Below are 26,392 nucleotides of genomic sequence, written 5' to 3'. Positions count from 1 at the left end.
CTATGTAATGACCTAACATGCCCTGCTTACCTTCAACATTTTTCGGCAAATATAATTTATAAAAATAAAAAAAACACTTTCCATCAATTTGTTGCAGGAAAGAAAGTTAGACAAAAGAAAAATCCACCTCTGTTGAACGGATAAAGATTTTGTAGATCTTTAGAACAGTTCTCCTATAGTTGCCGTTTACATTACCTACTGTTCACATGTCGCAATGTTGCTGTTTTTGGCGACGTTGCTTTTGTGGAATAAACAATGTCAATGGAAGGAAACCTGTCTATGGTAAAACTACACTTACCAAACGGCAACAAAATCGAGGTTTCAGATGATTGGCTGAAGCTGCCCACTCCCCCTCGAATATGGCTGCAGTGACTCTGAAGACGTTATGCGATCTTCTGAAATCACTATTGGACGCGAAGTGTCTTCCTTTGATACTTTTAAGACGATAAACATCGATTTCCACAGCTACATTTAATTTATGCGATGGCTTTTCATGCCAGCAAGTGCTGCCGCATTGTACTGTGCAACCATTACGTTGTCAAGGCCCTGTCAACGCAGCACATGAAACTATTTGCGCCAAGCTCAACAGCCAAAATGCTGCGGTTCTATTCCAGTGATACGCAAGAGGAAAATGAACTTCAACTCGTAACTCTTGCACACTCAATTGCAGCTGTCACCGTAACGACACAGGTAAGAAAGTACACCTATAACGGCTGCCCAGGCTAGTAAGAAAGGCTTTACCAACATTTCAAACTATTTAAGTTATAACGCAAGTTCTTGCTAGCTGTCAAACTTACCAGTGGCGATTTCAGCATGTAAATATTGGTGGGGCAACAACAACAAAGTGTGATGCATGCCAGCAATGCCACTACACTAAACCATACATGAATTGTCACCATTATAGTGCAAACGGTGCCTACATAAAGCTGTCCCAAAATCTTAGCACTGCTACATCTGGCTATCAGCCTTGTCTGGCAGCAAAACAGTTCATTCAGCCACATTTACTGACTTAAAAAACATGGCTGACTTGCTTAAGCATGTGGTTTCTAATGACGTTTAAGATGTACAAACTATGACATTAGGGGACGACAAGCTGATGAGGCAATCCGTCATTTCGATTAAGGCATTAATTAGCGAGTTAGAATGGACGTAGTCAATGTAACTTTGATTACGCACAATAGACTGACTTGGAAGGTGATTTCCAACAGTCAAAGTCCAGCAATAAGATGTTCATATTTCTGTAAACTCTACATAAATACGGGGTTCCACGCGAACATCGTCATATTCAACAGCGTTTAAGAATTATTACCATCAAGTGTCATCTTGTGATCAAGCCATCAATGTTTTGTGATTATTGGTATCGTAAAAATATTAGCTAACGGGTCAGAAATGAGCATGTTTGACATTTCAGTGGATATACTCATAACAGCTTTTTGATAAACGCCTTAGCAAAAAAATACTTCGGCATACGGTCCCCAGTTATCGGCCACCTTACTATTTTGCTCAATTACAAGATATGTTTAATTTTGTTCAAAAAGGATAAACCAACCTCGTATCCGAAGTGTTTATTAGATAGTTGGCTAGCTTTCCGGCTTGCATTGTCAACTTTTAATTAATTGCGTAGCCCGGTGCGCCCTCCTCTGGACTCATAAATGGTTCTTCACCAACATATTGCTTACAACACAACATATTGTGTTGTTACAAAATGTCTCATTTGTTTTACATATTAATTGTTGGTTTGAGAAACATATTGTTGGTTTGAGAAAGTAGATAACAGTTTAATACTAAAATAAACACGAGTTTAAATAAATACAACTTCAGTCGTGATTTGACAAACAATTAAACCTCTGTTGGAGTTTGCAGAGATGCACTTGGAAAGTAAAGGAAGAAATACACAAGATGGGTTGAATAAATATATATTATTTTAGACATGTATTTTTTAAACAAAGACATTTCATATGAAAACAAACAATTACATCTTGACCTCCATCCCTTTATTGTCACAAAAATCACAAAAATCCAGCTCCACCTCTAGATCTGTCTATGGTAAAACTACACTTACCAAACAGCAACAAAATCGAGGTTTCAGATGATTGGCTGAAGCTGCCCACTCCACTGCAGCACACACCTGCAGTGGAACCAGTACTGGCAGAAGTCACAGCACACGCCTGCAGTGGAGCCAGTACTGGCAGAAGTCACAGCACACGCCTGCAGTGGAACCAGTACTGGCAGAAGTCACAGCACACGCCTGCAGTGGAACCAGTACTGGCAGAAGTCACAGCACACGCCTGCAGTGGAATCAGTACTGGCAGAACCAGTCACAGCACACGCCTGCAGTGGAACCAGTACTGGCAGAAGTCACAGCACACGCCTGCAGTGGAACCAGTACTGGCAGAAGTCACAGCACATGCCTGCAGTGGAACCAGTGTTGGCAGAAGTCACAGCACACCCATGGAACCTCGGACTTACACTCTTGCGGGGAGTTGTAGGTGGATCACGCTCCCCGCAGTGAGCACAGCAGGTGGTGTCTTCTTTAATTTGGAGAAAAAAACACACATTAAATTGATTGTTCTGCAAAATGTAGAAGTACTACAGCAACAATAGTAATTGATATACAGTGGGGCAAAAAGGTATTTAGTCAGCCACCAAATGTGCAAGTTCTCCCATTTAAAAAGATGAGAGGTACACTTCAACTATGACAGATAAAATGAGAAAAGAAAATCACATTGTAGGATTTTTAATGCATTTATTTGGCAAGTAAGTATTTCGTCACCTACAAACAAGCAAGATTGCTGGCTCTCACAGACCTGTAGCTTCTTCTTTAAGAGGCTCCTCTGTCCCCCACTCGTTACCTGTATTAATGGCACCTGTTTGAAATTTTACATCACACACATTGAGAACCGTCAGTCCAGCATTCTACATACATAAACACATAGAACACCAACTACCTGCGTATTTTGTATTTCATCAGCCTCTGTCTGGTGAAGGGAAACCCATGGCTGACGCAGTAGATGCAGTACTGCACCAGAGAATTTTCATCCTCTGGTGCAAGCAATCTGGGTGGTCCACTGCGACAACCATGGGTCACCCGGCCGCTCAGCCAGTCCGCCAGGGTCTGACGAGGTACACCATGCACCTTGGTAGAAAAGAAAAAATTCACGTACACGTGGTAATCTCCTAAAAACAAAAGATGCCTAACCTTGGTAGCCTGGCAGATAGCCATCCCTGCCCTGCCGTCCTCCGTGGCATGGTACATGTCCACCTCACTCCACTGCTTCGTCTTGACTTTCTCCATGCAGTGGTGGTAAACACGTCGCTAAATAACTTGGCAAACTATACACATTTTAGAAAGATTAACTCAATCTGAATATGTTTAAACATTTTACATTTCAGAGCTACGGCATTGAAAGGAACATTTTCACAATAACTGAAAGTGTACCCACTTTTTTTTATATCTGTATGAAAATTAGTGTTCCAATAAGTTTAATATTGATGTAACATTTGACTCAATACTGCCTCTATGTAGCTGTTGTAAGATTAAACAGCCTACAGTGATAGGTGTCAAGGTTAATGGTTCGAAGTTCCAAATACTTTTTTGCAGATTGTGCAAAACGCCCCGGTCAGAGGACTCCAATTTTGATACGGTAATGCTTGACAACATTCAGTTGTTTTCGTGATATGTATTATCTAACGCTTACAATTTATTTCCTTTTTGCTTACTATATGAACATTTAGCAACCAAGCTAGCAACATTAGCAAATCCGTTAGCTATATTTCAGAGGTAAAAAGTTGACGTTAAATGATGTGTGGTCTGTCGCGCAGTCGAATTTTACGATACACAGCGTGTCCTACAAAATGCATGTTACTTTTTTGAAAACTCTTGAAAACTTACATGAATTGCAATAAGTTGCAGAACTTTTACCGTTATTTTCCAGTCCATTTAAATGTTGAGTTCGAGGTGATTTTGTTTGAAGTTAGGGGGTGGCTGATTTTGGTGGAAAATTAGCTATGTTCTCCGGGTGTTACCCCAATTCATGTGTCCACAATTCAGAGGCAAGGCAGCGTAGTGCATATAAGCCTGCAATTATAATCATGCAATATGCAGTCTAATAGATCCACAGTGGGATATAAACAGTTTTTCTATTTGTCAAATAAGTAAATAATGTAATTTTAAATTAATTAACATTCCAACATGGTTTAGCATTATCTAGTCCAAATATGTCTTGATTCCACTATTTGTTTGTCTAGCCTTCTGATTTTAACTCCTTTTCGAGGCAACTATGGACATGACTGGAGCATATGCAAAACATATATATATATATTTTATATATATATATATATATATTTTTTTGGGAACAGACAATAATACTCCGCAGTGCTAGTTGACTTATGGCTTTTCTCACCTCCATTAATTCCATCAGCATGAAACAGTTTGTTATATTATTCTTATTTTGATCGTATAGTATTTTTACTTTGTTGAAAACAAGCTAGCTAACAGTGTACATGGGTAACGGGACGAGAGCTAGCATAGCTAACAAGTTAACTTGGTTAAAACAACAAAATACACTTCACATCATGACAAACTACATGTTATTACATTGTACCTTAGTCCTTACATATTCTGTGACAATTTGGAACGCGATTATAGAGAAAGTGCCTTTTAACTGAGAAAGGAGTGGAGAAGCATTCCCTACCTACCATTAATACTGTCAGCATGAAACAGTCCGAGGGTGCGCAAAAATAATAGGGCAGATAGGATGCATTACCGTCAACCATCCACACGATGTCCGTCAAATAACCATGAATGAAACCTATCAATAGGAATAATTGAAACTATGACATGTTCAAGCATGAATTCAATGCATATGAAACAAATGTTGGCGAAAACAGGATATAACGATATATTTCTTACTCTGTTACGTTTGACTCACTTTCAATTAGGGACTTTTAGCTTGAAGGCAAACCGCAAACTCCACTATTGTGGCTATTTGCTATTGTGGCTAGTGTCACATATGTCACTGCCGCAAGCAATTCTGTTTACCAAAACTTGTGACTCACCGCCTCGATTCAGTCTTAAGTAGAAACAGTTTTTTAAATATGTTTTACATTGGATAAAAGTAGAGACTCTCAGAGATATAAACTGGTATATCATAAACTGCAGTTGAGGAACAATGGGAAAGTATTTCTGCTTTGAAAGTTGATCCACTTGTAACCCCACTTTTGAGAGAATGGCCTTTGAAAGTTTTGCTACACCTACTGAAGCACTTTGTCTACACCCATTCAGCATCGTTCACACCCTCTTAAGCTTTAGCCCCACACATCTCTTTAAGGATTCACATGTGAGGCCATGTGCCAAACAGTGAGTAGTGTAGTAAACAACCATAGATTTCAAGACTAAAAGTGGTAAAAGTAGTAGCCTACAATAAGGAAAAACTCCAGGTAAAAATACACTAGCTAGCCCTTGGCCTATATTCTAATTTGACTTTTGTGCAGGTCATGTTGTTCCTTCACATTACAGTCTTTGGTAAACACACACTATATCAAGTAAAAACTAAAAAGTGCCAATGCAAGTAGAGAAAGAACAAAATAATATATAGTATGCACAAGAAGAATATCAGTGATACTGGTGATAGACGAGGTAGTTATATGCATACAATATGGGGTAAAGTGTCTGAGCAGCAGAAAAAAAAATTGTAGCCGCAATATGTGTGTGTGTGTGTGTGTGTGTGTGTGTGTGTTAGTCATGTGAATGTGCATAGAGGCACTGCAGATAGTCCGGATGACTGCGAACTTGTTCCAAGTGATCAACTGGTCCTTCCACACCGAGGATGAGTAAGGGAATCTATATTCGGAGAGCCTGTTTTTGTCTTCCACATGACTTTGGTCTAGGCCATGTAATGTCCATGGGCTCTTCGTCGCAAAACTACCTGATCTTCGCAAAAATATAAGTTTGTCAGGTTGTGTCCAGTCCAGGTGGTGCTTGTACAGGCAGACCATCTATGGGAGGAAGGAGCATCGACACTGTAAAACAGGAAAATAGACGAAGACATTACAACCTTGCATAACATCAATTGACCTCCCTAGTGTAGATCATAAGAATAACCTCATACAATGCAATGAAAATGATATTCAACTGAAGTGCTGGTACTGCTTGAACTGTGGCAGTGGCCTGAAGTACAGAGGCAGGTGTTGTTGCCAGCCATAGCTTTCCACCAGCACTATAATATCCTCCTGTCCAACCAGCTGTGGGATGTGTGGAGAAAATTAATATTCATTACATACTGTACTGTTTAATTAGACATACTATGCTGTTTTTTTACGTAAACATTGTCCATTGATATGCTAGTATTTGTTTTACTAAGAAATATAATTGTATTTGTAACATGAGCTGAATTACAACAGGTCTTGATAAAAACTGGTCTTTGTGTGACTTAGTCATAAATCTGAGCGTACAGATTTATGAGCCGCTTTGGGGTGTGCTGTGTTTACAATCGGCAGGAATTTAGCTGTGTTGGAATTACCGGGAGGAACACAGAATGGTGCCGATATCAGCTATCTTGATCTGCACAGATGAGTTAATATGTGAAAGTTACATATTTTTAAAAAATATGCCTTTTCAGCGGAATGTTGTCGAGGGGTTCCGCAAGCGGATGAAGTGAATTTTGGTCCATTCCTCCTGACATCTGGTGTAACTGAGTCGGGTTTGTAGGCTTCCTTGCTCGCACACGCTTTTTCAGTTCTACCCACAAATGTTCTATAGGATTGAGGTCAGGACTTTGTGATGACCACTCCAATAGCTTGACTTTGTTGTCCTTAAGCCATTTTGCCACAACTTTGGAAGTATGCTTGGGGTCATCGTCCATTTAGAAGACCCATTTGCATCCCATCTTTAACTTCCTGACTGATGTCTTGAGATGATGCTTCAATATATCCACATAATTGCCCTTCCTCATGATGGCATATAATTTGTGAAATGCACCAGTCCCTCCTGCAGCAAAGCACCCCCACAACATGATTCTGCCACCCCTGTGCTTCACAGTTGGGATGGTGTTCTTCGACTTGCAATCCTCCCCCTTTTTCCCCCAAACATAACAATGGTCATTATGGCCAAACAGTAAAATGTTTGTTTTATCAGACCAGAGGACATTTCTCCAAAAAGTATGATCTTTGTCCCCATGTGCAGTTGCAATCTGGCTTTTTTTCTGGCGGTTTTGGAGCATTGGCTTCTTCCTTGCTGAGCGGCCTTTCAGGTTACGTCGATATAGGACTAATGTTTGCTGTGGATGTAGATACTTTTGTACCGGTTTCCTCCAGCATCTTCACAAGGTCCTTTGCTGCTGTTCTGGGATTGATTTGCAGTTTTCACACAAGTACGTCCATCTCTAGGAGAGAGAACGCGTTTCCTTCCTGAGCGGTATGACGGCTGTGTGGTTCCATGGTGTTTATACTTGCGCACTATTGTTTGTACAGATGAACGCGGTACCTTCGGGCATTTTGTAAATTGCTCCCAAGGACTCAAATTATGTAAATTAGCCTATCAGAAGCTTCTAACGCCATGACATAATTTTCTGGAGTTTTCCAAGCTGTTTAAAGGCACAGTCAACTTAGTGTATGTTAACTTCTGACCCACTGGAATTGTGATACAGTGAATTATAAGTGAAACAATCTGTCTGTAAACAATTGTTGGAAAAATTACTTTTCATGTACAAAGTAGATGTCCTAAACGACTTGCCAAAACTACAGTTTGTTAACAAGAAATATGTGGAGCGGTTGAAACACTTGGAGTCATTAAATCTAGTTCATGTAAACTTCCGACTTCAGTTGTAAATGTGGTATTTCTTTTTTTATATATACAATTGCAAACATTTCTAGACCTGTTTTTGCTTTGTAATTATCGGGTATTGTGTGGAGATTGAAGGGGGGGAACCATGTAAATAATTTTTGAATAAGGCTGTAACCTAACAAAGTGGAAAAAGTCAAGGGGTCTGAATACTTTCTCCAATGCCCTGTGTACGGGTAATAGGCTAGCTACATTTTCAAATTTTGTCAGTTTTCATTGCAAGTTAAAGTGTACTCTTAGCTAACTAGCAAACTTTAGCTTGCTGACTCTCCAGCTAAATTTACGTGTATGATCTGTGTAATAATATTGTTTGAATCAGAAAGACATTTGCATTGCTAGTTATAGTTTGCTAACATTGAACCTTTTTGGTTAACTTTAGCTACCTGCATATTCATACTACAGCTATGGCAGTGTTTGTTTTGACAGTAGTATGATTTGGGATTATGTTGGTTCTTTGTTTAGCTAGCTAGATGTCTAAACAAAATACTCCACTTCGCCAGATGACTACATGACCCATCAAGTTGCTCGATGTGTGTCTGGGGGTGATTACGGCCATCTATTGTATTTCATGACATGTGTACATGTCTAAACAATAGTGACCCATCCACTTAGCTAGATGTGGCTGGGGGTTGGTTATAGCATTTCCTTCACATGACCCATCAATGTAAACACGTGTGTCGGGTAAGCGTCATCTAAAATGTTTTTATCTGGACACTTTTTTTGTTTTTCATATTGCTACAATGCAAGTAACCATTTCATTGTACCGTTTACACATTCTGTATTGTGTGCATGTAACAAACTTAGCTTTTATTTGATGTGTGTGTTTACCAGAGATGGTAATGTGGAAAAACAACGTGACCTGTTCCAAAGTCAGATTAGGATATATGCCAAGGACTAGATAAAGTGTATTTTTACCTGGAGTGTTACCACTTTTAGTCTTAATCTTTGGTTGTTTACGAAACTACTCGCCCTCACGTGAATCCTTAAAGAGATGGTTGGGGCTAAGGTTAATGCTGAATGGGTGTAGATAAAGAAGAGCTCCCCAGTAGATGTACCAAAATATTCAAGGGACATTTTTTCAAAAGTGGGGTTGATCAACTTTCAAAGCAGAATTTTATATACCCATTACTTACTTACTTACTTACCTCTCTAATTTTATCCAACGTAAAGAACACTTTTAAATTTTGCTACCAAGGCGGTCGGTCACAAATAGTGAAGAGAACAGGTCCAAAAATTGGCCTCTGTGGTGCACTTCAAGAAATTCAGACTTAACCCCGTACTAAGATAATAATGAAACCAAGAACAGGTGTCAAAACTCAGGCCTATCGTGGATAATTTATTCAATCAACTAGTATGATCAAAAGCTTTTGACAGGTCCTCAAACAAAAAAGCACATTTCATTTGAGTGTTTAAAGCATTGACAAGAGCATTAACTACTAATGCGGTTTCTGTAATAGTGCTATGCCAAGGCCTAAACCCTGATTTTGGTTTACATTCAAAATGCATTTCTCAGATAGAGAATCTTCGCTTGAGAAGGAAGACCTGAAATGGGGTGATAAGGATTTACAATCACTACAGTCCCTGCTTCCAATGTGGCAGCATGAGCTAATTTCCATAATTTTGGAACATTTCCTGATAATAATGTTAAATAAAAAAGAAGACCAGTATCCAATTGTTCGGCCCCTGTGGATTTCTTGTCTATTGCTAGCAATGCATTCAGGACTTATTTTTTTGTTAATAACTTTTCAAAGAAAAGCTTTGAATATCATTTCTGATCATTAAGCACATTTCCCCTATCAGCTACCAGCCCAATCATTGTGAATAAGCTTAGTTATTAAAGTTATTTCAGAGAGCCTGCTGAAATAAAGTGGTGACTAAATGTATCAATGATGGCATTTTTTTTCCATAATGAGGCCAGTGTCCGAGTTAATTTGTTGTGGCAGAGGAGGAGGAAGTAAAACCCTTCAGGGATTTGAGTTTATTCCCAGAATTTAGTATGGTTCCCATTACTATCTGAAAGAGCGGTTACATAATAATTCAATTTACATGAGCTAAATCAGGTTCAGGGATAGCTCACTAAAATAAAGAATGTAAAAAATAAAAAACATTTTGATTTTAAAGACTTAGATTTGTGTATTCTCACATCTCTAACACAAGGAACTGGGCCATGGCTACTATTGCCTTGGGCGATGACACCAGTAGAAACATATTTTGTTAATATAAGATCAATCAGAGTTCACTTTGAAGGACCTCCAAGGTTGGAACTTGTAGGCTTAGTCACCCGCTGGGTTAGGTTTAGATCATTACACATGTTTTAGATTGTCTACAGCCTGCATTTCCTAATCATATTTTAGGTCATCCCAGACAATAACTTCGGAAATAGTCAAATATCTTGTTTCTTAACTCCTCAAGTGCACAAAGGTTAGCCAAGGGAGGACGGTAAAGACCACTATAACAGTTATGGATACATGTTTCTCCAGACAAAGGCTTAAAGATAATAGCTCAAAGTTTTGGGTGAGGGAAATGGATTTCAGCTATGAGACAGAAACTATTTGGTATAAAAATAGGCACTCCACCATCTCCACCCTGTATGTCAGCTCTGAACACATGATAACCCTCAATATTGATATCAGAGTCCAGAATGTCCCCTGAGATCCAAGTTTCAGTCAATGCCAGAATGTCTGGATTTGTCTGCATAGCCCAGATCTTGATGTAATCCAGTTTAGGAAGTAAACTCCTAATGTTCAGATGCATCAACACAAGTCTTTACGAAGTCCCATGGAAACTCCAACACAAACAAGCTATGTTCACTAAAAGGGCTTGACATTAACTTTGTTAGCCACTTGTCTTTTGGACTGAGTGGGACAAGATCAAGTCTCTTGTCCCAAAAGAAACAACATTTTTACATCATTTTGTAAAGATGCCACTTTACATACTAAAATGAATTATTTTTTTACCACCGAGAGTGACAAAGATGTAGGCTACACTATGTCTATTGTCTTCTTTGCATATTCAAGCCTGTCTCAAAATGCAACTCTCCTTTTAAGGCTCTCCTGGAGGATGGTTGGCCATCCTTGGTAGCCTATAAAATATCGCAACCTAAAAAAATATAACCAAATACTTTTTGTCATTATAAAATACTCCCTCCACGGCTCGGAATTAAGGATGTCATGTCATCCCTGGGACGATTAAAATAAATGTCTATGGTGTAAAAAAAAGATTTGGGGGCAGTTCTGGGATGACCGATCCAAAATTCATACAACCATTGTACATAATAATAAAAAATCAATGAGGCTGATGCAACAGAAAATACCCAGAGAAGGGAGATCTAAAGATGCATTAACTTCTTTCAGATTAGCGGGACGCTACTGTCCCATTTCGATAATTTCCGGTGAAATTGCAGAGCGCCAGATTCAAATTAAATTACTATAATTATTTACAGTGGGGCAAAAAGTATTTAGTCAGCCACCAATTGTGCAAGTTCTCCCACTTAAAAAGATGAGAGGCCTGTAATTTATCATAGGTACACTTTAACTATGACAGACAAAATGAGAAAAAAAAATCCAGAAAATCACATTGTAGGATTTTTAATGAATTTATTTGCAAATTGTGGTGGAAAATAAGTATTTGGTCAATAACAAAAGTTTCTCTCAATACTTTGTTATATACCCTTTGTTGGCAATGACAGATGTCAAATGTTTTCTGTAAGTCTTCAAGGTTTTCACACACTGTTGCTGGTATTTTGGCCCATTCCTCCATGCAGATCTGCTCTAGAGCAGTGATGTTTTGGGGCTGTTGCTGGGCAACACGGACTTTCAACTCCCTCCAAAGATTTTCTACTCAAAATCTCACGATACATGGTCCCATTCATTCTTTCCTTTACGCGGATCAGTCGTCCTGGTCCCTTTGCAGAAAACAGCCCCAAAGCATGATGTTTCCACCCCCATGCTTCACAGTAGGTATGGTGTTCTTTGGATGCAACTCAGCATTCTTTGTCCTCCAAACACGACGAGTTGAGCTTTTACCAAAAAGTTATATTTTGGTTTCATCTGACCATATGACATTCTCCCAATCTCTTTCTGGATCATCCAAATGCTCTCTAGCAAACTTCAGACGGGCCTGGACATGTACTGGCTTAAGCAGGGGGACACGTCTGGCACTGCAGGATTTGAGTCACTGGCGGCGTAGTGTGTTTCTGATGGTAGGCTTTGTTAATTTGGTCCCAGCTCTCTGCAGGTCATTCACTAGGTCCCCCCGTGTGGTTCTGGGATTTTTGCTCACCGTTCTTGTGATCATTTTGACCCCACGGGGTGAGATCTTGCGAAGAGCCCCAGATCGAGGGAGATTATCAGTGGTCTTGTATGTCTTCCATTTCCTAATAATTGCTCCCACAGTTGATTTCTTCAAACCAAGCTGCTTACCTATTGCAGATTCAGTCTTCCCAGCCTGGTGCAGGTCTACAATTTTGTTTCTGGTGTCCTTTGACAGCTCTTTGGTCTTGGCCATAGTGGAGTTTGGAGTGTGACTGTTTGAGGTTGTGGACAGGTGTCTTTTATACTGATAAAAAGTTCAAACAGGTGCCATTAATACAGGTAACGAGTGGAGGACAGAGGAGCCTCTTAAAGAAGGTCTGTGAGAGACAGACATCTTGCTTGTTTGTAGGTGACCAAATACTTATTTTCTACCATAATTTGCAAAGAAATTCATTAAAAATCCTACAATGTGTTTTTCTGGATTTTCTTTGTCATCTTGTCTGTCATAGTTGAAGTGTACCTATGATGAAAATTACAAGCCTCTCATCTTTTTAAGTGGGAGAACTTGCACGATTGGTGGCTGACTAAATACTTTTTTGCCCCACTGTATCTGCAGAACATAGACATTCAGCCAGAGAGACTAGCTGAATCCCTGATTTTTGTATTATTGCTGCTTTGCTCCCACATGAAGAACATAGTGCCTCGACCATGTTGTTCCATACACACCTCTGCATTTTCACTTATTTTCTCCCCTATGAAAAATATACTACCATCAACTTGCCAGGTTGTCATTGTAAATAAGATGTTGCTCTTAATTGACCTGCCAGGTTTACTAAAGGTAAAAGAAACAAAACTGAGTAAAGGGACAATGTTGCATGCTGATTTCATTATCCTGTACGCAGTCACTAGGCAACCATGTTTTGGTTTTGTTTACCTGCATCTCCAAATGCTGTCTTTTTAGCATTTGGTGCCCAAAAATGCAATATTATATTTACATTTTCAGACATGATACTGAAAAATTGCTTTGTCTAATTCAATGAAGTGAGCCTACTTTAAGATGATTTGGACATGAAGCACAGAAAATGCTGGCTAAGTAAGCCTCCTTAAGGATGTTTGCTCACGGTTTATTTTGTCTTTTATTATTATTGTCCAGGGGGTGGCTGTCCCAGGGGGCCGGAGGCAAAGTTTAAACCAGGACGTTCTACCCTTCTCTGCCTTCCTGACAGGCGACTTTTGTCGAAGGCACAGCTACCTGCGCGTCTCCATGATGGAGGAATGCAACCTTCGCTGTAAGCATTTTGAACAATAGAGACATTTAACAAAAATTATTCAATTTCTCGCCAATAGTGGTGATTCATCTCTGTCACATTAACTTTGGTCTTTCATTCATGAGAACTGTCCTGCATTTGTAATTCACCCCTTACCCCCTGAAAGAATCAGCTAAACAAAATGCTAGCCTAATAGCTCTGTCTTGCCTTCCGATAGCCTAGGTCAGGGATAGGCAACTTTGATAGGGGTAGGGACACAAAATTTGATCTCATCATGAGGGGCGCAGTTGCTCTGCTGATGCACAAGTAGGGCTGTGGCAGTCATGATATTTCGTCAACCAGTGATTGTCAAGCAAATAACTGTTCTCTTTGTGGTAATTGACTGTTAATTAACAAACTAATTTTGCACTTTCACACACAGCCCTACAAGCCACTGATGCTGACCATTGGAACATCTACATTTTAAAATAAATCAATGTAATATAGACTACACAATAAATCCATTATTTATTTTGGACAGGTCTAAAGAAGCATGATATGAAGAAAATGTCTTATTTCAGAAGAACAGAAAAGCATACTCTGAGTTGTCCTTAACTGGCTCTATGCCATATGGCTGTGGGCTACACTAGTTCATTTAGTAGACAAGATTTGCTTAGAATTCCGTGGCAGTATTTTATATTATGAAAAATGCAATTGATCAAAGCTGAATAAAATACAAAATATATTTTCTCCAATCGATCTGAGAGAGTGGGCACATGCTGCTATTCTTGAGTGGTTAACAAAGAAATGTGTATTCCTATATGCTTAATTTGGAGTTAATGTAACTTTAGTTCTACAAACGTTGGGCTATATGTTTTGATTTTTAATACATTGTAAGGCTGCATGAAGGTTGCGACTTAAATGATGATTTGAAAAAGTCACTGTCTTGAAAGGCATGTGCCCTGCTTTGTTTTTGTGCGCAGGCTGTACACACACCATCAGTCACTCATTCACAATTTGACAAGCACTTGATAATGACAAGATTTTCACGGCGGCATCCCCTTTGTGTGCCATAATGCACCTCCAAAAAAATCCATGCCTTTTGTGGCCAATGGATGTTGTGCACTTCTCCCTGAGTGCTGCGCTCCATCACGTGATCAGGCATTTCTCACAGGCTACAAGTGAAGACAGACCCATCGGGGACGCAACTGTGCGTGTCCTTATCCAATTTTGAGGTAGATATTGGAAGAACTGTCCACATTTTTGTCAGCCAACAAGATGAGCAGGCCTAACGAATAGCAAAAGCACTAGCTAGCCTATGTCAATCTACTATCTCCCATAGAACAAAGGGTGACCTATTCTGTGTGATAAATAAATATTCCAAACAGTCTGGAACAGTTGTGGGATGCGATAGATCCCAAATTAATACAACCACTAGCACCAAAAAAAAAATTGTATGCAATGTGGCTGACGGCTATTTCTTCACATTATAAGTGTAGCAATGCGCACATGGTAGTAGGCGATAAGCGTAAATGTTCTATTAGCGGAAAACACTATTAAAAGTGACCGCAAATTCAATTATGCATGTAATACTTTTATTATAAAGGTGCATTGTTATGGTGAAAATTGTCTTCACCAAACTTGAAACTCGTGCTGCTTATATATGCCAGTTAGGCTCTACACCCCTTGTAAAGGGGATTAATATGCTTAATTTTAAGAAGTTATTTGGCCACTTTAGTGTCTATGGGCTAGGCTACATGAGGTGTGTGACCATGATTTTTTTTTTAAAGGCATTGTTTCTTATGCTAGGCATCATTCACAAGTGATAATATATAATTCACAAGTGATAGGCTAATATTATCGACCATCAGACTATTCTTGATTTAATCTTGTCTTTACGTATACTAAATAATGTGTGAAATTTTTGATTTAGAATGAACCATTATCATGCACCTGTATCGAAACAAGGGCGCGGGAAAAAATACATGTCATCTATGCGAATGGAGGACCCTTTTCCCGGTGGTTTATTTTCATGCCAGTCAGGTAGTCTATACTCCTGTTTTATATATAAGCAATGTGCTTAATATTAGGAAAGTTTAGAAATAAATATAGTAGGCCTTTAAAAAGCTGATCCTCCTCTTTTCAGTAGAGGCCATCATTGTTTTCTTGCACAATTGCATAGCCTGAAGTGATTGATTAGATTTTTGAACACATTTGCATCAACATCAGTGTGATTAGAGGGACAATGAAGTGCTGAGTACCAGGCAGTTAGCAAGTTTGGTAGACTAATGACCATCGGCAGCATCAGAGCTTGGAGAAGCCTAATTATTTGACTAAACGATCACATGGAATTTGACTGCCTTCATGACTAGTGGTGGTAGTACGGTCACCGCAACAGCCCTACGCACAACCAAATGTTTAAATTGCACCTTGTATATTCTAACTCGCAACAGTAAGTTGAGACCCCGATTGAGTTCCAAATTGTTTTTATTATTTTGGTGGAAATTCATTCGAGGGCCTTAAAGGGGCCAGGCCGCCAGTTGCTCATCCCTGGCCTAGGGTGACCTGTCCACTATATCCTTTCAGATCTATGCAAATGCCTAGGCTAAGGTGTAGGGATATGTTTGAAATTGGTTGCATTGTGAGGTAGTGGCAGTTTACGTTTTCCTTTGCATAATATGTGACTGACTGGCTCAAGTCGGTAAACAAGTCGGTAAACACAAAAACGACAGGCTGCGTGACATCAGCAGCCTGGTGGTCCAGAATAGCATAACTTGTGTATTTTAACACCAATAATGAATTTAGTCTACAGTATGTCAATCTAGCAAACCAGGTGACTAAAAGCAACTTCTAAACAATGTTTTGGTTTGTTTCTATCTTGCTAGCCAGTTCAAATAATGACCATATCATATAGCTGACAACGTCTTTACAGGAAAATATACTCACAACAATATCATTATTTACAAGTTAATTGCGAGATAATTACAAAAATAATTTACGGTTGTGAGTGAAACGAAATAAAAGCAAGGCTTTCTTCTTCTTTTAGAACTTGGATACCAGTTGGCCTACTGTTATATCCTAATTCGACTTTGGTGCAGGTCATGTTCTTCACATTACCATCTCTGGTAAACACTCCCATTATCAAATCAAAGTGTATTCATCACATGCACAGGATACAGAAGGTATCTAGCTAACAGTACACTTTAACGAAAACAACCATTTAAAAACTTTTAATATCTGAAAATGTAGCTAGTCTCTCTTACCCATATACATGGATGATCGAATGCTTCTCCCTCTGTCACGGATGCCATGGTTGCCCTTATTTAAAAAAAAGATGTAATCCAGTGTTTTATACAACAGACTTCTGTGTTCTCTTTTCGACTCCCTCCGCATATTTGCAATCAAACGGCATAATTTTCTCCATCTACTTAGCTATCATACTCCCACTGATTTCAAAACTTGGTCCTCCAGAAAGTGGAAAGCAACACTTTTGCAGTTCATGATATCTTTAAAAAACAGCCACGTTAGGATTACCTACACATACTGAGCAGCTCATGTTATAGTCGGAAGTGTGCTACATGGCAGACCAATCCAAACTCATTTCTCAGTATGTTCAGCCCATCCATTGTCTCAGCCAATCATGGCCAGCGGGAAGGTTCCTGACGTTTTCCATTGTGTTAAAAAGAAAAATGCTATTGCAACCTCTTTGCAATAAGGAATTGAGACCAAAAGCTTAAGAGAAGTTCCAAGTGTTTAATACCGACGATGTCGTCAGCTGAGTGCATCCATTTAGAAAGTTCACAACACATCTTATACTCTTCCCTCCTTTAGGTGTCACCTATACATTTATGACCCCAATGAGTTTGCCATATCTCCCCCGTGGAATGTCCATGGTCCTCTCTTGTCCTGGGCCAGACCCTGCTGTCTGATCGTAGGCAATTTCCTCATTTGATTAGGTCAACCTTTCCAAATTAGCTTGCACACAGTTTAATGGCCTAAACTCTATTAATACTCACAGTAATCATTCACTAAACAGGATACAAACAAACTACAGTTTAACTTGGATTCTGTTAAAATGTAACATGTTTCATCAGTGGCTAAACCAACGAGGCTTGTAATTGAACTATTTTATTAATATTTACAGATGGCATAGAAGTGTATTATTAAGGCACATGAAAGTTCACGTGTTCCAAAAGGTATTTCTGCAGCAAAATGCATTTTGATGAAAAAATGTTTTAAAAGGTTTTGCGTTCAAATGGCCCTCCTGTGAAGTAGTGACGCGCGACGTACGCCTAGCTTCCTGAAACGAGTCACAAATCAAATCTTATTTGTCACATACACATGGTTAGCAGATGTTAATGCGAGCGTAGCGAAATGCTTGTGCTTCTAGTTCCGATCATGCAGTAATATCTAACAAGTAACCTAACAATTTCACAACTACCTTATACACACACAAATGTAAAGGAATTCATAAGAAAATGGACATAAAAATATATGAATGAGCGATGGCCGAACGGCAGTAGATGGTATAGAGTACAGTATATACATATGAGATGAGTAATGTATGGTATGTAAACATTGTATGAAGTGGAATTGTTTAAAGTTGCTAGTGATACATTTTTTCATAAACGTTTCAATATTAAAAGTGGCTAGAGATGAGTCAATATGTTGTCAGCAGCCACTCAATGTTAGTGATGGCTGTTTAATAACAGTCTGATGGCCTTGAGATAGAAGCTGTTTTTCAGTCTCTCGGTCCGCGCTTTGATGCACCTGTACTGACCTTGCCTTCTGGATGATAGCGGGGTGAACAGGCAGTGGCTCAGGTGGTTATTAGCCTTGATGATCTTTTTGGCCTTCCTGTGACATCGGGTGGTGTAGGTGTCCTGGAGGGCAGGTAGTTTGCCCCCGGTGATGTGTTGTGTAGACGTCACTACCCTCTGGAGAGCCTTAAGGTTGTGGGTGGAGCAGTTGCCGTACCAGGCAAAAATATGTTCAAATGGCTCTCCTGTGAAGTAGTGACGCATGTTGTATGCCTAGTTTCCTGAAACGAGTCAAATTTAGCTTAGATTACTTGTTAGATATTACTGCAGGGTCAGAACTAGAAGCACAAGCATTTCGCTACACTCACATTAACCATGTATATGTGACAAATACAATTTGATTTGATATACACTACCGGTCAAAAGTTTTAGAACACCTACTCATTCAAGGGTTTTTCTTTATTTGTACTATTTTCTACATTGTAGAAACTTTTTAGAAAAAAAACCTATGAAATAACACATGGAATCATATAGTAGCCCAAAAAAGTGTTAAACAAATCAAAATATATTTGAGATTCTTCAAATAGCCACCATTTGCCTGGATGACAGCTTTTCACACTCTTGGCATCTTCTCAACCAGCTTCATGAGGTAGTTACCTGGAATGCATTTCAATTAACAGGTGTGGCTTGTTAATTTGTGGAATTGATTTCCTTAATGCGTTTGAGCCATTGTGTTGTGACAAGGGGGGGGGGGTGTACTGAAGATAGCCCTATTTGGTAATAGACCAAGTCCATATTATGGTAAGAACAGCTCAAATAAGCATAGAGAAATGACAGTCCATCATTACTTTAAGACATGAAGGTCAGTCAATACGGAAAATTTCAAGAACTTTTCTTCAAGATCGGTAGCAAAACCATCAGATGCTAGATGAAACTGGCTCTCATGAGGACTGTCACAGGAATGGAAGGCCCAGAGTTATCTCCGCTGAAGAGGATAAGTTAATTTGAGATACCAGCCTCAGAAATTGCAGCCCAAATGAATGCTTCACAGAGTTCAAGTAACAGACACATCTCAACATCAACTGTTCAGAGGAGAATGTGTGAATCAGGCCTTCATGATCCAATTGCTGCAAAGAAACCACTACTAAAGGACACCAATAAGAAGAAAATACTTGTTTGGGCCAAGAAAACACAAGCAATGGATATTAGACGGGTGGAAATGTGTCCTTTTAGTATGGAATCCAAATTGGAGATTTTTGGTTCCAACCGCCATGTCTTTGTGAGACGCAGTGTGGGGTAACGGATGATCTCCGCATGTGTATATCCCACTGTAAAGCATGGAGGAGAAGATGTTATGGTGTGGGGGTGCTTTGCTGCTGTCACAGTCTGTGATTTATTTAGAATTCAAGGCACACTTAACCAGCATGACTACCACAGCATTCTGCAGCGATATGTCATCCCATCTGGTTTGTGCTTAGTCCCACTATCATTTGTTTTTCAACAGGGCAATGACCCAACCACCTCCAGGCTGCATAAGGGCTATTTTACCAAGGAGAGTGATGGAAGACTGCATCAGATGACCTGGCCTCCACAATCACCCAACTTCAACCCAATTGAGATGGTTTGTGATTAGTTGGACCGCATTGTGAATGAAAAGCAGCTAAGAAGTGTTCAGCATATGCTGGAACTCCTTCAAGACTGTTGGAGATTATGCCAAGAGTGTGCAAAGCTGTCATCAAGGTGAAGGGTGGCTACTTTGAAGAATCTCAAATATATAAGATATATTTTGATTTTGTTTAACACTTTTTTTTGTTACTTCATGATTCCTTATCTGTTATTTCATAGTTTTGATGTCTTCACTATTTTTCTACAATTTAGGACATAGTAACAATAAAGAAAACCCTTGAATGAGTAGGTGTGTCCAAACTTTTGACTGGTACTGTTTGCGTACGGTTCTTTCTGCCTCCTCTCTCTCTCTTGCGCTGGCTCGCCTGCTTTTTCTCTTTGCTAATGATGCAAGTGCGTGTTCAGTCTTCAGTCTGTTGCGTGTGGAATATGCTAGCCTATTCATTGATAGGCCTTGCTTTACTGAAGTTTTGAGACCTTGCAAGCCAATAAATTGTGAGATACATTATTCCGTTGTGGGATACAGCTTTAACCCTGGCAATTTGACTAACGCTTGCAATGGCTGCCTGGTATTGTGACACAATTTCCATTGAAATTGTGAATGATCTATCAACTGATGCTAGATTGCCATGGTAATGTTACATGTTCATTCAGATGTGTTCATTCAGATGATGCTAACTCAAGCAATGGAATGTATTTTGTCATGTCAGTTGAGTCAACAAATCACAGCACAGATAATCCTTCATTTACTTCCTGGCATGGATTCACTCACAATGGTTGCCAGTCCACCCATTCTACCATCATTGACTTGAAAGGGGACGCCTGTTCTATTCATTCTATTTCTAAGTGTTCTGGTTGGGATGGTTTCCATGTGGACACAGCTCACCAGTTTAGTTTAGTTTAGTTTATTAGGATACCCATTAGCTACTGCACATAAAGCAGCTACCCTTCCTGGGGTCAACATAAAATGTACAGATACAGGATAAAGTACAGAACAGTAATAGACAAGAACAACATAAGATATTACATTAAATAAAGATTTCTACAAAGTGCATTTGGAAAGTCTGTAGACCCTTTTCCACATTTTGTTACGTTACAGCCTTCATTTAAAATTGATCAAATTAAACATCCTCATCAATCTACACACAAATGCCTATAATGACAAAGCGAAAAACATGTTTTTAGACATTTTTGCACATATGTAAATAAGGTATTTAAGTTTTTTATATAAGTATTCAGACCCTTTGCTATGAGACTTGAAATTGAGCTCAGGTGCACCCTGTTTCCATTGATCATCCTTGAGATGTTTTTACAACTTGACTGGAGTCCACCTATGGTAAATTAAATTGATTGGACATGCTTTGGAAAAGCACATGTCTATATAAGGTCCCACAGTTGACAGTGCATGTCAGCAAAAACCAAGCCATGAGGTCAAAGTAATTGTCCGTAGAGCTCCGAGACAGGATTGTGTCGAGGCACAGATCTGTGGAAGAGTACAAAAAAATGTATGCAGCATTGAAGGTCGCCAAGAACACAGTGGCCTCCATCATTCTTAAATGGAAGAAGTTTGGAACCACCAAGACTCTTCCTAGAGGCGACCGCCTGGACAAAATGAGCAATCGGGGGAGAAGGGCCTTGGTCATGGAGGTGACCAAGAATGGGTTCTTCTCGATCTTAACTTAAAGAACATATTCTGGGCGTTCTGCCAGATTTTCCTATGGAAGGGGCCCTATCTTGACCAGACACAGGCAGGAAGGATTGTTATGACAGGAGATAAGATGCACAAAGTTAATTTCATTCATTACAGCTTAGTGGGACTATCATTTGTTTTTCAACAAGACTAATCAAGTCTAATTTTATTCGTCACGTGCCGACGACAACAGGTGTAGACCTTACCGTGAAATGCTTACTTACAAGCCTTTAACAAACAATGCAGTTCAAGAAATAGAGTTAAGAAAATATTTACTAAATAAACTAAAGTAAAAGCTTTTAATTTAACAAGAAAATTACATAACAATAACGAGGCTATATACAGGGGGTACCGGTTAGTCAAAAAGTAATTTGTACATGTAGGTCAGGGTAAAGTGACTATGCATAGATAATAAACAGCGAGTAGCAGCAGCGTAAAAACAAAAAGGGGGTCAATGTAAATTTTCCGGGTGGCCATTTCATTAATTGTTCAGCAGTCTTATGGAGCCTTTTGGTCCTAGACTTGGCGTTCCAGTACCACTTGCCGTTCGGTAGCAGAGAGAACAGTCTGACTTGGGTGACTGGAGTGAAGAAGCCGGATGTGGAGGTCCTTTACATCCCTGTTAGTGAGAATGTCTCCTTTACCAAGATAATCCATCCACTTGACAGGTGTGGCATATCAAGAAGCTGATTAAACAGCACGATCATTACACAGGTGCACTTTCTGCTGGGGACAAAAGGCCTCTCTAAAATATGCAGTTTTGTCAAATGCCACAGATGTTTTGAGGGAGCATTTAAATTGTGCATGCTGAATAGTAATGTCCACCAAAGTTGTTGCCAGGGAATTGAAGGTTAATTTCTTTACCATAAGCCACCTCCAACGTTGTTAATGATGAAACAAACACTTCTGCCTTCCTGTCCGCGCAATGGATAGAGAACCCCGCTGGCGGAATGGTTTGTTTTTGTACTCATAAGTTTCCTAATCAGGAACAATTAGAAAAGCGTACAAGACGATGTCTAATCCGGGTTCGGGGTCGAGATCATGCCCCCAGCCAGTTTTATTGCTTCTTTAATTCAGAACAGTTTTCAGCTGTGCTAACATAATTGCATAAGGGTTTTCTAATGATCAATTTAGATTTTTAAAATTATAAACTTGGATTAGCTAACACAACTTGCCATTGGAACACAGGAGTGATGGTTGCTGATAATGGGCCTCTGTACACCTATGTAGATATTCCATTAAAAAAATCAGCAGTTTCCAGCTTAGGACTGGCATTTACAACATTGTCACCATTGATCAGAAATGCAGTGTAATGTAATTTTAATGGACAAAAAAAAAGTGCCTTTCTTTCAAAAACAAGGACATTTCTAAGTGACCCCAAACGTTTGTACGGTGGTGTATGTAAATAAGGTATTTAATAATTTAGCATTTTATTTAGTGCAACATTTTCTAAAAACCTGTTTCCGCTTTGTCATTATGTGGTACTGTGTGTAGATTGATATGGGGGGGGTATAAGCGATTTTAGAATAAGGCTGTAACGTAACAAAATGTGGAAAATGTCAAGGGGTCTGAATAGTTTCCCGAATTCACTGTGCGTGAGAAGAGTCCAGTAGGAGGGAGTCTGTGCAAAACAGGGTAAATGCTAATAGTCCAGGTAACCTTTTGATGAACTGTTTAGCAGTCTTATGGCTTGGGGGTAGAAACTGCTCAGGAAACTTTGTCCCAGACTTGGCGCTCCGGTACTGCTTGCCATGCTGTAGCAGACTGAATAGTCTGTGGCTTGGGTGGCTGGGGTCTTTGACAATTTTCCGGGCCTTCCTCTGACACCACCTGTTAGAGGTCCTGGATGGCAGGGAGCTCAGCCCCAGTTAATATAGTGGGCCATCCGCACCACCCTCTGTAGCACTTTGCCAAGCAGTTGCCATTTCAAGTGGTGATGCAGCCAGTTCGAGATGCTCTCAATGGAAGTTCACTAGGCAGCATGCCGTGTGCGCAATACCCGGACTGCCACATCTGGCGGGGTCAAGTCTGGGTAGTCTGCCATGGTTTTATTTAATATCCGTTGGGATCGACTTGGGGCGTGATTTTATTCCCCATAGTTTATTGTACTGAAGTTGACTGAAAGGGAACGTAATGTTTTGAGTAACTACTGTTCCCTGAAGGAGGGAAACGAGGTACAACACCTATTTGGCCCCGCACCGCCCATTCCTGGGCTCGGTGAAGAGTGGAATTAAATTGAGGGAATTAATTCGAGCCTCTCGCTCATCACCTCTGGAAGGCGGGGCTTCCAGGGAGGCTCAGATTTCATTGGTCTTGTCAGCTGTGGTCTTAGCTCCTTCAACCAAGTGTGCGACTCCCCATAGTATGTTGTACCTCTTTTCCCTCCTTCAGGGAACAGTAGTTAGTCATAACGTTACGTTTTGATCGCACACTGATTCAGATTTCAAACAAGGTGAAATTGTTATCTCTTTCGTTTCTCTCTCTCTCTCCTGACTCATCTCGCCTTCCTTTAAAAAATAAAATAATCTCCAGACCCATGATCCTCATCGGTGGGTGGTGTGGCTGTACATAACACACACACACTCGCTTTCTCCCTCTCTCCTAATCTTGTCCCATCAGTCCATTTTGATTTGAATTTGATCAAGTGAACCAATAGAAATGTACCAGAGAGCTCATATAATGTATTTTTACTCCTATGAGTAAATTGGAAGTTTGTAAATTAACTGAAAAGGTGCATACCACCACCTATTGTGCTGGAGTGTGTAAAGTCTGAACAGGTATAAAGCCAAGGTAGGTGATTTACTGCCACCTGCAGTTTATGGAATGTCCAGGAGTATAGTTAATTGGCTAAACCATCCTGGTGACCCGGATAGAATTCTGTTATCCTTACTTAACTCATTAGCATGTCCCACCCAATTGACTACTTCAAAATGGTGCCTATGTTGTCAAAGAAGTAGAGATGTGCATCTCTATGAGTTGTGTTTTCAGCTACATTGTATTCTTCTGGCATGCAAAATGGGAAACATTGCTCTTCTGCTTGGATAGAGGCCTTTTTGACCTTTAAGTCATGTGGTAACTTTTAAAATAAAATCACTAACACTGATTGAATTACAATAATGACAATGCATTACCATATTACAATGCTGTTTGACTATATGTTAGTTGCCTTCCTAAACCTTCATCATAATTTCTTCCCTGTCTCTCAGGCACCACAGCCAAAAGGCCTCTGTCCCTGCCCAAGACCAGAATCTTCCAGGGGTCCTCTCCCCCTCTCTCCTATGTCCCCCATCCTAGAGTCCTCACCTCAGCTATGACCCTCCAACAGTACCACTCCAGAAGTGGGGGTGGCCAACCCAGTAAGGATGTATCATGCCTTTCAGGCTACACTGTTTCAACAGTGCAGCCTGGTGTCAGCTGCTCGGGAACCCACCAGTGTGGAAGAATCCCTCAGTGGTCCCATATTGTCAAAAGAAGCCATTACGGGGGTGACAGTGCCACTAGTGTAGCCCCCCGCAGCAAATATGGGAACGGTGACTTACTGGCAACCCCCAGTTATCAAACCAAAGCTTCTGGTTCTGACACACACACAAATGTATTGAGTCACAATGACACAGACTGCCTCAAGTACACAGTTACCAGGGGTCCAAACTTAATAAAGAATTCCTCTACAAGGACCTCCAGGATTCCTTCCCTTTGCACACTACTGAGAAATGCCAAAACAGGGCCCCTCCTAGGCCAGCATAGCATAAGGCTGTGCCACAGACAAACCTCCAGAGATGTCCCCCAAGCCAAACTCAAACAACCCACACAGGAGCACTTGGTGGTGGATGCAAATTCCTCTCACTACCTTAAGCCAGACAACCCCACTACCGCCCAACTGACACACACTGACGCCCAAGGCCGGGCCTCCATGGTGGATGTGGGCAGCAAGTCTCCCACACGGCGAAGCGCCACAGCCACAGCTACCGTTCATCTGGGCCCCACCACTTTCGGCCTGCTCCGTGACAACCAGTTAGCTAAGGGCGACGCACTAGCCGTAGCGCAACTAGCGGGAATCATGGCCGCCAAGCAGACTAGCGCCCTCATCCCGCTCTGCCACCCGCTGCCCTTAGACCATATCTCCGTCACCTTCAACCTCGACGCCAGCCGACTCGCAGCTGTTGTCACGGCGACTGCCCGCACCACAGGCCGCACCGGTGTGGAGATGGAGGCCCTGACGGCAGTCACGGTGGCGGCGTTGACGCTTTACGACATGTGCAAGGCGGTGAGTCATGACATCACCGTTACGGATGTCAAACTGGTCAGTAAGACAGGCGGGAAGAGGGACTTCCACCGTGAACCCTGACTTCTAACCCCTGCCCAAAACCTGATTTCCACACTGCACCAGGTTTGGGAGTCAATACTTTATTCAGATAAGTTTAACTCAGGAGACTTCCTGAATTGAAATTGGAATCTCCTTTCCGACCCCCTAATCTCTGATCACAGAGGATAAAGAAATGCCTCACTGTATGTCCTCGACTGATTTAAGTTTCCATAACCTATGTGAATCAAATCAGCGTGACGATGGCACTGTTTGCCTGGTAGGCCGTGCCACGACTTGCTGATTTAGTATTGGTCCTTCCATTGTACCAGATAACAGGGCATGGGTACGATCAGAAATGCTTACTCTGGCTATCTGTACTGTACATTGTGTTAAATATCAGTCGCACACTCTCCCTTAACATATTAAATGTAGGAAATGTAAAATTGCAGTTTTGCTTTTGCTTTATTTTATAGTTTGTTTTTTAAAATCTGGAGCATCATTTATGAAATGTTCTTACACACAGATTTAGATTGTGAATTGTTTGTACGTTGAAATCCATGACAACATTGATTCATAAACCTTAAACTTGATGTGAAAAAATGATTTAATTTGATTTTTTTATTAAAGGGTGATTTATTAATGAAACATGCTTGTGTGATTCCTGTGTGATTCC

The 26,392-nt window shown here is 40.4% G+C and overlaps 1 protein-coding gene across 1 annotated transcript; it reads left to right on the top strand.

Moving 5' to 3' along the window:
* Positions 1-26,392, top strand: LOC112256437. Its single transcript, XM_024429701.2, has 3 exons — positions 1-690; positions 13,247-13,382; positions 24,623-26,392. Exons 1-3 carry the CDS (start codon positions 484-486, stop codon positions 25,759-25,761), a joined length of 1,482 nt encoding a protein of 493 aa, XP_024285469.1. The 5' UTR covers positions 1-483; the 3' UTR covers positions 25,762-26,392.

The sequence above is a fragment of the Oncorhynchus tshawytscha genome, linkage group LG08 (assembly GCF_018296145.1).
Source record: "Oncorhynchus tshawytscha isolate Ot180627B linkage group LG08, Otsh_v2.0, whole genome shotgun sequence".
NCBI lineage: Eukaryota > Metazoa > Chordata > Actinopteri > Salmoniformes > Salmonidae > Oncorhynchus > Oncorhynchus tshawytscha.
The sequence above is the reverse complement of the archived record's forward strand: the minus strand, read 5'-3'. Positions and strand labels throughout refer to the sequence as shown.

Coding starts and splice junctions, on each gene's coding strand:
- LOC112256437 (XM_024429701.2), top strand. CDS start 484: ATGGCTTTTCATGCCAGCAAGTGCTGCCGCATTGTACTGTGCAACCAT. Junction 691..13,246: donor CTGTCACCGTAACGACACAG/GTAAGAAAGTAC, acceptor ATTATTGTCCAG/GGGGTGGCTGTCCCAGGGGG. Junction 13,383..24,622: donor GGAGGAATGCAACCTTCGCT/GTAAGCATTTTG, acceptor CCTGTCTCTCAG/GCACCACAGCCAAAAGGCCT.